At 40.4% G+C, this 16,424-nt stretch overlaps 1 protein-coding gene across 1 annotated transcript; it reads right to left on the bottom strand.

Moving 5' to 3' along the window:
* On the bottom strand, positions 1–16,113 carry LOC115146565 (guanylate cyclase soluble subunit alpha-1-like). Its single transcript, XM_029688651.2, has 8 exons — positions 15,671–16,113; positions 15,357–15,418; positions 14,878–14,972; positions 13,845–14,635; positions 10,829–11,314; positions 8,780–8,923; positions 4,039–4,193; positions 1–2,873 (listed from the first exon to the last, which is right to left on the bottom strand). Exons 1-8 carry the CDS (start codon positions 15,911–15,913, stop codon positions 2,756–2,758), a joined length of 2,094 nt encoding a protein of 697 aa, XP_029544511.2. The 5' UTR covers positions 15,914–16,113; the 3' UTR covers positions 1–2,755.
* Between the last annotated feature and the right edge of the window lie 311 nt (positions 16,114–16,424).

The following is a 16,424-nucleotide window of genomic DNA, read 5'->3' as shown; positions in this document are numbered from 1 at the left end:
CAAAGTATATTGAAAGCAGCTGCTTCCACACAAGTGCGGTTCCTGAGTTAGTTAAGCAGTTAACATCCCATCACGCTTAAGATCATGTATAAAAATGCTGGGCAGGCCATTATTTTGGCTACCATGGCTATGCCACATAGGATGACAATGCCTCCATTCACAGGGTAGGACTAGTCACTGAATGGTTTGATGAGCATGAAACCTATGTAAACCATATGCTCAGTCACCGGATCTCAACCCAATTGAACACTTAAGGGAGATTCTGGAGCGGCGCCCGAGACAACGTTTTCCACCACCTTCAACAAAACATCAAATGATCAAATGTATCATGAAAGAATGGTGATGCATCCCTCCGATAGTTTCCAAACACTTATATAATACATGCCAAGGTGCACTAACGATATTCTGGCTCGTGGTGGCCCAACGCCCTATTAAGGCATTTTATGTTAGTGTTTCCTTTATTTGGTCAGTTACCTGTTCTATAACTATGCTCGCAGGAAAACTGAAAATATATTCCAAACATCAGAGTAGTAGAACAAAACTGTTAATCACAATATTTATTGTCGCTTGGACAATACAAAACTAATCACAGTAGTAAATATTAATTGGAATGGAAGCAAATTAATTGTGTTCTAGCCATGCCGTGACATTAGTTAATGTGTAATTCTCTTTAAAGGGATAGTTCAACCAAATTCCAAAATTGCATATTGGTTTCCTTGGCACTTAGCCTGTATGCAGTCTAAGGACAAGATGAGAGGCGAAAAATGCAGGGATATTGACTTGCATTTGGAGACCAGTTAATCCAAATTAAAGCATGGATTGCTTTCTTAATTTGTCCATAGACTGCTTATCCAGATCTCTGGCAGTCTCTATGGGGGTGCCACAGGGTTCAATTCTTGGACCGACTCTCTTCTCTGTATACATCAATGATGTCGCTCTTGCTGCTGGTGAGTCTCTGATCCACCTCTAAGCAGATGACACCATTCTGTATACGTCTGGCCCTTCTTTGGACACTGTGTTAACAACCCTCCAGGCAAGCTTCAATGCCATACAACTCTCCTTCCGTGGCCTCCAATTGCTCTTAAATACAAGTAAAACTAAATGCATGCTCTTCAACCGATCGCTACCTGCACCTGCCCGCCTGTCCAACATCACTACTCTGGACGGCTCTGACTTAGAATACGTGGACAACTACAAATACCCAGGTGTCTGGTTAGATTGTAAACTCTCCTTCCAGACCCATATCAAACATCTCCAATCCAAAGTTAAATCTAGAATTGGCTTCCTTTTTCGCAACAAAGCATCCTTAACTCATGCTGCCAAACACACCCTTGTAAAACTGACCATCCTACCAATCCTCGACTTCGGCAATGTCATTTACAAAATAGCCTCCAATACCCTACTCAACAAATTGGATGCAGTCTATCACAGTGCAATCCGTTTTGTCACCAAAGCCCCATATGCTACCCACCATTGAGATCTGTACGCTCTCGTTGGCTGGCCCTCGCTTCATACTCGTCGCCAAACCCACTGGCTCCATGTCATCTACAAGACCCTGGTAGGTAAAGTCCCCCCTTATCTCAGCTCGCTGGTCACCATAGCATCTCCCACCTGTAGCACACGCTCCAGCAGGTATATCTCTCTAGTCACCCCCAAAACCAATTCTTTCTTTGTCCGACTCTCCTTACAGTTCTCTGCTGCCAATGACTGGAACGAACTACAAACATCCCTGAAACTGGAAACACTTATCTCCCTCACTAGCTTTAAGCACCAACTGTCAGAGCAGCTCACAGATTACTGCACCTGTACATAGCCCACCTATAATTTAGCCCAAACAACTACCCTCTATCCCTGCTGTAATTTAATTAATTGATTTATTTATTTTGCTCCTTTGCACCCCATTATTTTTATTTCTACTTTGCACATTCTTCCACTGCAAATCTACCATTCCAGTGTTTTACTTGCTATTTTGTATTTACTTTGCCACCATGGCCTTTTTTTGCCTTTACCTCCCTTATCTCACCTCATTTGCTCACATTGTATATAGACTTGTTTATACTGTATTATTGACTGTATGTTTGTTTTACTCTATGTGTAACTCTGTGTCGTTGTATGTGTCGAACTGCTTTGCTTTATCTTGGCCAGGTCGCAATTGTAAATGAGAACTTGTTCTCAACTTGCCTACCTGGTTAAATAAAGGTTAAATAAAAAATAAAAAAATTATAGGCTAAGGAAACCAATATGTAATTTTGTGATTTGGGTGACTATCCCTTTAAGTCCCAATGTGTGATTAATACCTGTATGTATTTACTTGGTAGTTACATAGGCAGTTGTAGTATAATTACAGTTTAAGAAATTATGTGAATCTGGTGAGGTGAATAAACCAGTGAAAGCATACAAAATGTACATCTAGCGATTTTGTAAGAGAATAATCAACATTTCTACATCCCCTAAAGAAATCTACAGCAACGGGTGCTAGCTGTATTTAGACCTGGATACAAATATTAGTTTTCTTTCAAATACTCTACTCGATTGAGCTGGCATGGCACGATGGAACCAATGGAATATTGCTAAAAGTGCAAACTCTCCAAATTTGGTGCTCCAGGCAGGCTCAATCAAACGCTCAAAGATTTCAAATATTAATTGAACCCAGGTGTGGCTGTGTCTCATCATCTATCTATGTTTTCTCAACCATGAAGTTTGTATTGCTGTAGCATGGTTCAGCAGTCTCACAGTCACTTGTGGTTTTGCCCGATCATTGATCAAAATCCTCCAAGAAGTAACAAACACCAGGAATATCCGGCGGAAAGTTTGGCGGAAGATCCTGTCTGGTCCGGGGAATGAAGACAAACTCTGGACAATCTTTCAGCAATCTGGAAACCCAAAAGAACAAATGAACCATTATGAATGTAAATATAACGTTTTAGTGTGTGCTGCAGATAGAAATGGGGGCTACGGGGCTCTCTATTCAATCAACATTGGATCCTGTTTCCTGTGCAAGACCACATAAACGATTTATCTTGTACTGTGAGAACGTGTGTATGAATGTATTGTATAACACAGTTGCTGTCTGAAACCAAAAAGCAACTCAACTGGATAGGAAGTTATACACGTTCTCTTGAAACACACGAACAATGTTGTTTTGCCTTTCTTACCAAAATTATACAGTAACATATCAACCAATTACACTGTAATTACACTAGTTACACTAATTACACTATAACATCTTGTTACAGCTTACTTTAGTAACTGCATTATAATAATAAAGAGCACCGCAGTTAATATGTAACAATGTTGTTAATGTAGTAATTACAGTGCTACCAAATACCCAGGTAATGTTTGGACACACTTTTTAGAGGCCCCAATGCCAGGGCTATTCTATTACAGTCCGAGAGAACAACCATACGCCTTCTGGTTTTCATTCTTTCCTTTCAATCAGGGACAGATTCAGACTTGGGAATGCAGGTGGGTGAACTTTCTGGCCAATCAAGTGTTTTGTGAAACTTTTTTCAACTGGGTCCCTAAAGAGACCACACTGAACATCCAATAATGTTTGTAGTAAAGACCTTGGCTTTAGTGACTATGACAAATGTTGGGCAGCCAAATTAGGGTTCAAATTCTATGACCAAAGAGTACAGATTCAGGCAAGACCTGTAGCCAACATAGGGTTTAATGATCTATCTTCTGATGAATGCCAGTGCATCTTTTATTATCACAGTGAGTCAGGTAGTTTGTCATTTGAAGAGCACCACACAAAACATCATTTACTGTGTGACTTTTGTGATATACAGTGTGATTCAAATGAATGAGACATTAAAATAACACATTATAAATACATACATGCTAATGACAAGTCCAATGATGCATTATAACCACATCATAAGGATACATGTGATCATCAATGCAAAGTGTAAACACAAGACTTTTCAAAATATAATATTTTTTTAATATAAAACATTAGCTAGTGGCTGAGCTTACGGAGATCTGGCAGTGAAATTAACTATAAAATATTTTGGAATTGCAGAAGTTTTAAGTCACCTGTGGGTTGTGGGGCTAACGTTGATTCTTCCAGGTACGCTACAGGACTCAAACTTATTTGCCAATGTGACGTTGTTGCCAAACAGACAGTAGCGCGGCATCATCACGCCAACAACACCGGCCAGAACTGAGCCAGTGTGCAGGCCAATTCGCATCTGTAAATAAAAATATATAATTTGTGCTGAGGGGAAAAACTACACCATTAAATCAAAGCTTCATTGATTATATTAAGTTTTCCTTTGAAGTGACAGCTATACGGTGAAATCAACTAAAATCCAATATAAATATTTGTATATTCGAAAAGTAAGATTTCCATAACACTCTTTAAAGAACAATCAAGTCATTGCAACTCATATCTTTTCGGGAAATCACATTTTGACCGTAGTAAATATAATTTAAATGTAATTTGTGATAATAATTCAAGAACATTTCCCTTGCTGTGATGCTTTATGTGAAATAACCTTATCCACATGTCCTACTTCTGAATGGATTATTTTGCCAAATTATTATTTAGATTTATTGATTGAATTTATATAGCAATAGTAGGGAGGAAACTCACCTCATCCACCACCATCAATGTGTGGCACCCACTTTGGTCATGCAAGGCAACCATTTGTGCCGGAAGGCTCAGCACACATCAGAAAGCATGGTGTAGAGGTGAGGAGTGACATATGCCAATTAGGAATGACAGGGATGATTAGGTGGCCATGATGGAAATGGGGTCAGGACACCCCTACTCTTACGAGTGAAATGGTAATGACCGTAGAGTCAAGATATCCGTTTAACATCCTCTCCGAAGGAGTAGGGCAGTCCCATGACAGACAGCAGAGAGCGTTGGATTTGAACCCATGCTTGCAGCGTTATATGTGTGTGTTCTGTATGTGTGTTCGAGAGGCAGCGCCTTAGACTACTTGACCACCCAGGGCACAAAGTTGTGTTTTAGAAGTGACTTGAATGTGATTTAGGCCTGCTTTTTGGAGCATACTAACCAAAGGGGTATACAAAGTAGAGGTCGACCGATTATGATTTTTCGATGCCGATTATTAGAGGACCAAAAAAGTCCGATACCGATTAATCTGCCATTTTTATTTATTTATTTGTAATGATGACAATTACAACAATACTGAATGAACACTTATTTTAACTTAATATAATACACCAATAAAATCAATTTAGCCTCAAATAAATAATTAAACATATTCAATTTGGTTTAAATAATGCAAAAACAAAGTGTTGGAGAAGAAAGTAAAAGTGCCATATGTGCCATGTAAGAAAGCTAACGTTTAAGTGCCTTGCTCAGAACATGAGAACATATGAAAGCTGGTGGTTCCTTTTAATATGAGTCTTCAATATTCCCAGGTAAGAAGTTTTAGGTTGTAGTTATTATAGGATTTATAAGACTATTTCTCTCTATACCGTTTGTATTTCATTAATCTTTGACTATTGGATGTTCTTATAGGCACTTTAGTATTTATTGCCAGTGTAACAGTATAGCTTCCGTCCCTCTCCTCACCCCTACCTGTTTTCGAACCAGGAACACATCGACAACAGCCACCCTCAAAGTATCGTTACACATCGCTCCACAAAAGCCGCGGCCCTTGCAGAGCAAGCGGAACAACTACTTCAAGGTCTCAGAGCGAGTGACGTTTGAAACGCTATTAGCGCGCACCACGCTAACTAGCTAGCCATTTCACATCGGTTACACCAGCCTAATCTCGGGAGTTGATAGGCTTGAAGTCATAAACAGCAGAGCTGCTGGCAAAACGCACAAAAGTGCTGTTTGAATGAATGCTTACGAGCCTGCTGGTGCCTACCATCGCTCAGTCAGACTACTCAAATCATAGACTTAGTTATAACATAATAACACACAAAAATACAAGCCTTAGGTCATTAATATGGTCAAATCTGGAAACTATCATTTCGAAAACAAGACGTTTATTCTTTCAGTGAAATACGGAACCGTTCCGTATTTTATCTAACGGATGGCATCCATAAGTCTAAATATTCCTGTTACATTGCACAACCTTGAATGTTATGTCATAATTACGTAAAATTCTGGCAAATTAGGCGGCCCAAACTGTTGCATATACACTGACTCTGCATGCAACGAACGCAAGAGAAGTGACACAATTTCACCTGGTTGATATGGCCTGCTAACCTGGATTTCTTTTAGCTAAATATGCAGGTTTAAAAATATATACTTGTGTGTATTGATTTTAAGAAAGGCATTGATGTTTATGTTTAGGTACACATTGGAGCAACGATACGCACGGCATTGATTATATGCAATGCAGGACACGCTAGATAAACTAGTAATATCATAAACCATGTTTATGATTGATTGATTGTTTTTTATAAGATAAGTTTAATGCTAGCTAGCAACTTACCTTGGCTTACTGCATTCGCTTAACAGGCAGGCTCCTCGTGGAGTGCAATGTAATCAGGTGGTTAGAGCGTTGGACTAGTTAACTGTAAGGTTGCAAGATTGAATCCCCCGAGCTGACAAGGTAAAAATCTGTCGTTCTGCCCCTGAACGAGGTACCCATCGTTCCTAGGCTGTCATTGAAAATAAGAATGTGTTCTTAACTGACTTGCCTAGTTAAATAAAGTTGACAGCCTAGGAACGATGGGTTGGCCAAATCGGTGTTCAAAAATACCGATTTGCGATTGTTATGAAAACTTGAAATCGGTCCTGATTTATTCGGCCATTCCGATTAATCGGTCGCCCTCTAATACAAAGCAGGATCTATGAGTTAGCCAGCTACTTTGGATAAACAACCAGAAATAACTATTGATTTTCTAGTTCATTAGGAAAGCTAAACTTCTCCTAAAGAGCTGGCTAACTCCTTGATCCTGCTTTGTAGTGTACCCCTTGTTTTGTGTTCAATGACGCTAATGATTAACTGTAGCAAAGTGAACGAATCCAATTCATGGATCACTGACTCTTTGGGTCCATAATCTGTGTTCTATGTATTCATAAGATGGGGTCAACTACCTCTAAGTTTTCAATGTAATGTAAAATGCCAAATAATATATCAAAATACTGAAAGACAGGAACAGCTGCAGCTTTCTCATTGTAATCTCCAAATTTGAGATGTTGATGAGCCACTGTCAGTTTGCTAGGAGGTTACTAAGCCGGCCTGACATCTGCCCATCCTCTTGACTCTGCAGGTAACACAATACACAGTCTCCCGCAACATCTCTGTCTCTGCCCATCAACAACTGGACTCATTCCTACGGTATCTCTGGACTTGTGGGTTGGTGTGCATGGCCAAAGTGAGTGTGACATGCATATACTGTGATGTATATAATTCCTGCTTGTTGTTCTTATAGTAGTTATATGCTGCCTTTGTGTATAGCTGTATTGTAATATATGCAGGTAGCATATATATTCATATAGTCCCTCCCTTAATAACCTTGTTACTCTACTTGTCCTATCACTTATTGCAGGGGTTCTCAACCTGGGGGGGACACAACATTTGGTGGGGGGTAAAACATTTATATAATGAATGATAATAATAGCAAATCATTTCCAATTCGCGATTGTTTATAATCATCTAAAATTATGAGAAATATGCGATGTTTTAGGCAAGAAACAAGCTGTAAAATGCCAAAGGAAAACACAACTCTGATGCCAATGGAATATCTTTTGTATGTCTCTGATATTCAGAAGCTGAGCTACAACCTTCTAAAGTCAAGGAGTCAAAGAAATTGGACTTTGCTTGAGAAGTCATATTTTTTTACCCCTTTTTATCCCCGATTTTGTGGTATCCAATTGGTAGTTACAGTCTTGTCTCGTCGAAACACTGTACACTGCAATGGGACAAGGACATCCCTGCCGGCCAAACCCTCCCCTAACCCAGACAACGCTGGGCCAATTGTGCTCCGCCCCATGGGTCTCCCTGTTACAGCCAGCTGCAACAGAGCCTGGACTCAAACCCAGAATCTCTAGTGGCCTTAGACTACTGCGCCACTTGGGGGGCTGGGAAGTAATCTTATACAATGTGTGACTCTATCGCCATCAATTGATCTAATCAATTTCTGAAAAAGAGAATATGTATAATTAAATTGAGAGTTTATATAAATTGTCATAATAAAACATATTTGGTAGCGGAAGAACCTTTGGGGAAATCGAGTCTAGAGTTCCACATGCATTATTATTATTATTATTATTAAATAGCCTACCTAAAAGATGTAATGAGTTCTGTCAAGGTCTGTCAAGTTAAACAAAATAATAAAATCAATTATAAAAGCTGGTGGTGTATTTAATATAGGCTATCTCAATAAACAATAAGTAATCAAATGTGAAAAGGGGGGCTCTAGGGGAAAATGTTGGGAACCCTTATTGTATTGTGTACATTGTATCCATTACCTCTATTTCTCCTGTTTCAGAACCATTACCATTCTTCAGCCCCATGTACATCTCTGTCTGTGTGTGTGAATAAAATTACTCTGAGGTTGCCTCATTCCCCTCTTAATGGGGCAGGTGCTAGCATGTCATAGATCAGCCCAACTGGAGAGTTGCTCTCTTTCAGATGAACAATATTGTCATTCTTGATATAAATAAAAACCAGCTACCAGGGAACAACTTTGTCTCCATTTTGAGCAAATGGCATAACAGTAGAAAAGCCTGAAAATCAGTTTTGTGTACAGGCAACTTCCTGTGCTACTCAGTGCTATTCTGAAAGGGGCTTTCCATTGATGGTTTCACACTGTGAAGAAGGTAAGCCGTAACACTCACCTTGATTGGCTCACCAGTGGGCGTCCTGACCTCATCGGACAGCTCCATCATCTTCAGCGCCATGAGGGCAATCTGCACTGCGTGAGTCTCGCTCTCCTTGTGCAAGCCACCAGCCACACAGTACGCATCACCGATAGTCTCCACCTAGATACAGTAGAATAGAATAGTTTAATATCCCATAGGCAAACTACATGACATACAGTTGACTTCATCACAATACTATTAAATACTATTTAATACTATTAAACTTTTTTTTATTTAAGACCTGCCCCCATGGTCTACAGACCCTGTTCTTAATTTATACATTGACTGTATAGAGAGAGAATAATAGTTGTATGGTGTATGCATCGTACTTTATGATGAAGGATTGTTTTTTTAGCCCTCTTAATTCCTTGATTTGTGCATTAGACCATTCCAATTCATAACCTCCTAATGAGAAGCACAAGTAATGGAAAACACGTCAAATCAAGTGAGCAAAAACTACTGTACCTATTTTAATTTGTCACACAGTCTTCCCCTACGGGTCGAGATGTTGACACATTCGAACACAAACACAACAGGGCCAATTTAATCCGTGTGAATTAGCATCAAAATAGTTCTTCTGGGAGGTGTTTATGTTTTACTCTGGAGCAGGAGAGCACTCGACAGTTGTGTGGTAGTGGTTGAGGTGAACAACGTGAGGTAAAAGTCGATGTCCCAAATGGCATTCTATACAGTGAATTGTAGTGCAATATAAAGGGAATAGAGTGCCATTTGGAAAGCAGACAAAATCTATTTTTGGATCGTGAATGGAAACAGAGGTCCTAAAGGAACCTCTGACTTCCCAGTACTTTACGAAAGATCCGTCAGACATGCTGCTCTCCTCTGTTATACTTCAGTGACACACTGATTACATTAACCAAACTCCCCACAGATTACAAGACAGTTGGCTGAGAGCAAGCAAGTTTGGCCATGAGACAAGTACAGTCTGTTCTTTAAGAAATAATAAACCCAAATAAAATGGTGGAATTGTGTCATTTTTGTCCAATACTTGTGGAATCTATGAGAGAACGCAACGAAAATAACTTTTCTACCATGAACTTAAAGTACTTTTGTGCCTAAATCACATAAATCTCATTCTGACAAGGTCAAAAACAACCATGATCTTTCCCCTTTTTGGAGCCTGTGCATCTGTTTTATATGGATCCTACTCTTATTTTGGAGTAGACCTTTTAATTATTGATGACTTAAGAATACACAACTATTATTCTCTCTAAATTGCTTTGGTCAAGACATAACTGTTGAGTATTGTCTATATTAATACATTGATGAATTATTGCTAAATTATGCAAAAGCATGAGGTAGACAAGCCTCCACTCTCAAATGATTCATATCAGTAAACACATTCTAATGAAACGCTATCGAAGAGCAACATGAAGCATATCTTACCTTAACACCTCCATGGCTAATTCAATTCAAATGAAGCTGTATTCATGACGGGATCAACATAATATGGGAATGCTAGCAAGGGTCTGTAGTCAACAACATAAATTGTTGTTCTAAAAATAAACTGTTGACATTAACATAAGATTATATAGAGGGCCTTATTCATTCAATCCAAAACCGGTAACAAGGGTTGTGGAATAAGACTATAGCAACATTTGGGCACATTTGGAGTCCATTTCTCAAAAATGTAAATTTTAGCTGTATAAAAAACCTAATCTTGCTTTCTTACACTGTAAGGCAATTTTTGCTGTTCCATTTTAACTGCTGTTTTACTGAATAATTATATTATAACCTGGTACTTTCTGGTACTTAATTGGGAGGAATTCCACACACTACATTGTACCAAATGGTGGGTGGTGCGTAGTGTTTCAATTAATTCAATCTATCCCCATAAACAAATGTATTCTGTGGTTATTATTATGAATTTAATTTCACCTTCATCATTCCAAGTAATTACCAGGCACTTTGTAAAATAAAGCATAACCACAATGTTTAGTTGTATCCGGTAAATCTGATTTTGATTGAGAAGTTCCCTGAGTTTCCTAGGGCCTTGCTGTAACACACCTTGTATACATCCAGCTCCCCGCAGTGGTGGTCAAAGCGTGTGTACAGCTCATTGAGCATGGTGACCACCTGCATAGGCGTGCAGCGTGAGCACACGGCCGTGAAGCCTACGATGTCCGAGAACAGCATGGTGACATGCTCAAACTCCCTGGCATCCACCGTGTGGCCTTGCCAAAGTTCCTGGGCCACCGTCCCCGGGAAAATGGTGAAAAGCAGATCCACCGTCCTCTTCTTCTCTTCCTCCAGGGCGAGGTGAGCGTGCTCCAGGGCCGCCTTGGCCTTGCCTAGGCGCTTCTTCAAGCCATCCTGGGCCTTGGCCTGCTCGCCCACCAGGACCACGTCGCGCAGGGCGTTGTGGATGGGGATGTCAGACAGGTAGAGGCCACGGCCAGTCAGCTCCTCTAGCTTGTCTACGCACGGCGAGCCCAGGAAGAGGATGGCATTGGACTCTGAGATGCAGATCATCTGGCCTTTCAGGTCCATGAGCTAGAAGAGAGGGAAACAAGACAAGAGATAAATGGCTTTGTCCGGGTACTCCATGCTAAATGGTACATACACAGTCATGTCCAAAATTATTGGCACACTTGATAAAGATTAGCAAAAAAGACTGTAGAAAATAAATCATACAAATAGTGAGCTACATTGTATTCTCAAATACAATTGTTCAGAGAAAGAGATTTTGTTTAACAAGTCATTAAAAAATATATATTGGCACCCCTTGTTTTCAAAACTCCACCACCCTCCCCTTGCGAGGATAACGGCACGGAGCTTTTATCTAAAAATGTTTTATGAGACTGGAGAACACACTGGAAGGGATCTTAGACCATTCCTCCATACAGAATCTTTCCAAGATCCTTGATATCCTTCAGCTGCTCTTATGGACTGATATATTCAAGTTAATGCCCTCTTCAATTCAAACCACAGGTTTTCAATGGGGTTCAAGTGTGGAGACTGAGATGGCCATTGCAAAATGTTGATTTTGTGGTCAGTTAACCATTTCTTTGTGGATTTTGATGTGTGCTAGAAGATCCACTTGTGGCCAAGTTTCAGCCTCCTGACAGAGGCAACCAGGTTTTTGGTCTAAATGTCCTGATACTTGGTAAAGTTAACAAGGGCTCAAGGACCAATGGAAGAAAAATAGCTTTGCTAACCAGTATTGGCACTTGAATTGGAACCAGTGCTATGGTCAGATGACATGAACATAGAGCTATTTTGACACTCACACCAGTGGTGGGTTTAGCATCAAAAGAACGAATCATTTGTAGAAAATAACCTCATACCTACTGTAAAATATTGTGGGGGATCTTTGATGTTATGGGGATATTTTGCTTCCACTAGTTCTGGGGCCATTGTCAAAGTCAATGGCATCATGAACTATCAAGTACCAGGACATTTTAGCCAAAAACCTGGTTGCCTCTGCCAGGAGGCAGAGGACTGTTAAGAATACAAGATCAAGTGGATCTTCCAGCAAGACAATAATCTCTAGCAGCACATCAAAATCCCAAAATCAACAGCCTGATCAACTCCATGCAAAGGACATGTGTCGCGCTGCATGAGGCGAATGGTCACACCTAATTCATTTATTTCTGTTGACAGATTTTCTTTGTAGTTCTACGAATGGTCTGACTCACTGGAAGAAATAAAGTGTTAAATAACTATGAAGCTTTCAGAGATTTCCACCCCGTGAAAAGTTAACTTTGTACATGTTTTGACCTGACCTGACTTTGTTTTTACTGCTCTCAATAGTTGACCATAAATAGAGATTGTTACACAATTATATCAGCATCCCCGTGAGAGACTTTGATGGGTGAACTGATTTGACATAGTGCCTCCAATTCAACCTGGTCTCAGAGCATTTCATATTATTCTGAACGTAAATCCAAGACACATTTAATATGTTATGTTTGGTATGGTATATATTCATTTGTGGATGTCCATCACCCATTTTGTATGACATATTATGAATTACAATTCATATTATATGTTACGAATTTGCAAATGTCCTTTTTGTTACGAATTTGCAAAACGTATGACATGTTACGAATTCTAGCTAGGTGGCTAACATTTGCTGGCTGGCTAACATTAACTAGGCTAGGGGTTAGGGGGTTAAGGTTAGAGTTACGTTTAGGAGTTAGGTTAAAAGGTTAAGGTTAGGGTTAGCTATAATAATTATGGTTAGAGAAATGGTTAGATAAAAGGGTTAAGGTTAGGGTTAGGGGAAGTGTTAGCTAATATTCTAAGTAGTTGCAAAGTAGCTAAAATTAGTACCTAGTTGAAAAGTTGCTATTTAGCCAATGTTGTCTGTGATGAGATTTGAACTCGCAACCTTTGGGATGCTAGATGTTTGCGTTATACGCCTACCCATTCACCCTGACCAACCTCCCTACTTTTGTTTTTGCCTTAAGTAACCATCCGTCTTATGTAACCATACCAAACGTACCATATCATATTAATTTTAGTGTCCCGGATTTATATTTACTATGTTACGTCTAGTCTATGAGACCCGGCTGTCCAATTCCATCGTGGGCTTATATTGTTCTCTACCTCAGGGGGAGCATTCCGCTAATTAGCACATACTAATTAACAACGTGGCATTTTGCCTTTCTGAAGGGCTATTTTTAACATCAAACCTGCATTTAGACAACCTTCAATACCTTGTTAGGCATTCGTCTCAACTCCAAGGGGTCATATCCAGCAGACCTGAGTTCAAATGGTTTTGCAAATCAAAGACTTTGAGTGTTTGCTTTGAGCCCACTCTGTGGAGTCAACAGAAAGTGGATGTTTCAAGGGATACAGTATTTTCCACCTAACTTTCCACTGAAAAACAATAGTGGGACCTCCACTCAGGCGTCTTTCTATGGCTGCTATGTTAGGTTAGCTTGAGCCTGCCTGGGCTGCTGAATAGGTGGGTTTGCACTTGGTTCCATTGAACCAGGCGAGCTCAATGAAGCATCACTCAAGACTTCAAATACTATTTGAACCCAGGTCTGATATCCAGTCAAAATAGGGTCATTACCCTCCCTGTGTCATCGGCCATGGAGCCCCCTTGGTGCTTTATCCGAATGATAAACTGTGTGTTCAGCATAGTCAAGATGCCTTGGAAGGTGCACCTGATCTGGGGCGTGACGATGGCAAAGTGCTCCTGGAAGGCAGCGGGCCGCCTCAGGCCATCCTTCCGGCTAAGCCTCTTCCGTAGGCCGTCACCGATTTGCAACAGGCCCAGGTCCTGATCCAGAAAGAGGTGGAAAGGGAAGGTGGAGGAGAAGAGCGAGGTGGGCATGGTCCCAACCGACGTGGCCCTCATGGGACTGGGGCTCAGGCTCTTGGCATCCTTCACCACCACCGAGTAGAGCAGGCTGGGCTGCCGGGGCCCAGCTTGGAACTGCAAGGGGCCTACGCTCTCCTTGGTGCCTCCTTGAAGGTCCATCTCCATCTCCATGTCCATGAACACCTCCACGGTGGTGTCGTAGAGCAGGCGGGCGGCCGCCTTGATGACACCAGGGAAGAAGAACTCCGTGGTCTGCCCGGGGTTGAAGTAGTACACGGTGTGCAGACCCAGATCCTTGTCCAGGCACAGCACCGACGCTGATTCGTTGTTTACATTATCTTTTATTCTGTCTAGGTTGGCTTGCAGAGCGGCTGGTTCTGGCGGGTTTGGGACGATGCCCTGTTTCAACAGGACATTGAAGCTGTTCAGGAAGTCGCTGAGGGTTCCCCCCACCACCTGCAGAATATGGCTGTCCTCGTCGAAGCACGTTTGGAACAGCTCCTCGCCAAGGGAGACTTTCAAAGCGTCCATGTGAATACCTGGTCGTAAAAGGAGAGCAAATGTAATAGAATAGAATAACATGATGTAAATAAAAAAAACAATACAATACTGTAGATTAGAATAGAAAACAATAGAATAGAATATTTCTATTGTCCACACAAGGTACAAATGTGTCTTTTGTTTCACAGAGGCATGACTATAACAGATGTTAAAAACACCCACAACGGAATAAAAGCAACTCATGTTCAGTGTTGTTTGAATTTGATCAGCTTCACAATACCTGTTTTGAGAGAATAATTCTTCATGATCTCCAGTAAATGCTCTGGTCGATCAAAGGTCCTATCTTGACAGATGTCTGCATAACACACGGAAGGGCTGTGGACAGAAATGACATCAGTGTTATATTAGTAAGCACTGCACTCACCACATGAATGAATGGGTTTAGATATCCTATTCCATGAAATCCCATGTATGTTATGAAAAACTGTTTCTTAACCAAAGTTGACTATTTTTCCTATTCCTTGTATTCTCTTCAAAGCCATCTTGCTGATTGTTCATATACAGGTCGTTATGCATGGGGCATCCATGCATGGCACGCAGTCAATAGGATTTCAATAAGAATAATAGCTGACCGCATTCAATTGAACACAACTGAACATTGTCATTTCTTATAATCATCACCTTTGACAATAATTAAATATCAGTGCAGCATAGTTTAAATCGTTAATTTCGCCAGCATTTATTGGACTTAGTTCTTACCATTTCTTGTCTAACGTATGCTGTTTCATCATTTGCAGAAAGGCAGTATGCAGTCTTTGAAACTGGAAAACAACAAGTCCAGAAGTTTATTGACAATATATGTGTATAAGAAATCTTATAGTTTGGCCCATTGCAATCACATTAACACAACAGCAAACAAATCATTTGGTTCGAGATTAGTTCCGATAGGTTACTGTACATGTTCCACGGTGTAAACTGCTCTCTTCTGAGACGACACTCAACAACAGTGCACAACAGTCAATTCTGATTATATTTTTGAGAAATTGATTTATTGTAGCACAATCTCAATTTACCTCGGGACATGCTAATTTGCGGATGCTCTCCCCTAATGAATGAAGATTGACTCTAGTCTTGCTTGTCTTCCTTTGAGGTAGCACCTCCGATACATGTCCATACACATCATTGGAAATTGCCAGTACATCCCCGGTATGGTCACTTGTACGTTCCTCAAAGTCTCCGGGTTCGTCCACACGACCAATACCGGCGAATGGACATTCTCCAGAGATTTTCAGGTCTTTCAATTTTGTGCAAAACATTCTTAGTGGTTTATCGTCATCTCTTGGTTACATACAAATGTCTACATTTTGGACACGCAACTCCTGTCTCAGTTAGAAATTCCATTCCCACATCATGGCATTCGCAAGGGAGCGAGGAGAAAAAATAGATTATTTTATGCGCATCCTCTCGTCTGGACAACTGTCTTTCTCCACTTCGTATGTTATAAATGATCCGCACCTACGCCAGCAACCACACACAATATTCATAGGAAATTACATGGCAAAACATGAGTGAAATACTATTACCATAAACCAATGAAAACCGACAGAAGAGTCCACCTGGCCAATCGATGCGCGAGTAGGTTGAGCTCTTAAAAAATATATCAGTATGCAATACCTTGTAGGCTGCTACCACGGCATAAATCAATAACTAATTCACCGTTTGTCACATAAACATCAAACTAGATATGATTTATTCTATAAATGTCTAGTATACTTTTACAACCTTTGCCTTGAATAGAAATTCCAGTTTTGATTTGACAGAAATACA

This window comes from Oncorhynchus nerka, linkage group LG18, assembly GCF_034236695.1.
Source record: "Oncorhynchus nerka isolate Pitt River linkage group LG18, Oner_Uvic_2.0, whole genome shotgun sequence".
Lineage (NCBI taxonomy): Eukaryota > Metazoa > Chordata > Actinopteri > Salmoniformes > Salmonidae > Oncorhynchus > Oncorhynchus nerka.
Note: the sequence above shows the minus strand (reverse complement) of the source record. Positions and strands in the feature narration are given on the sequence as shown.

Excerpts from the sequence above, each read along its gene's own strand:
- LOC115146565 (XM_029688651.2), bottom strand. The coding sequence starts at position 15,913 with ATGTTTTGCACAAAATTGAAAGACCTGAAAATCTCTGGAGAATGTCCA. Across the intron at positions 14,973-15,356 it reads CATACGTTAGACAAGAAATG|CCCTTCCGTGTGTTATGCAG; the intron begins GTAAGAACTAAG and ends TTCTGTCCACAG. Across the intron at positions 14,636-14,877 it reads GAATTATTCTCTCAAAACAG|GTATTCACATGGACGCTTTG; the intron begins GTATTGTGAAGC and ends TTTTACGACCAG.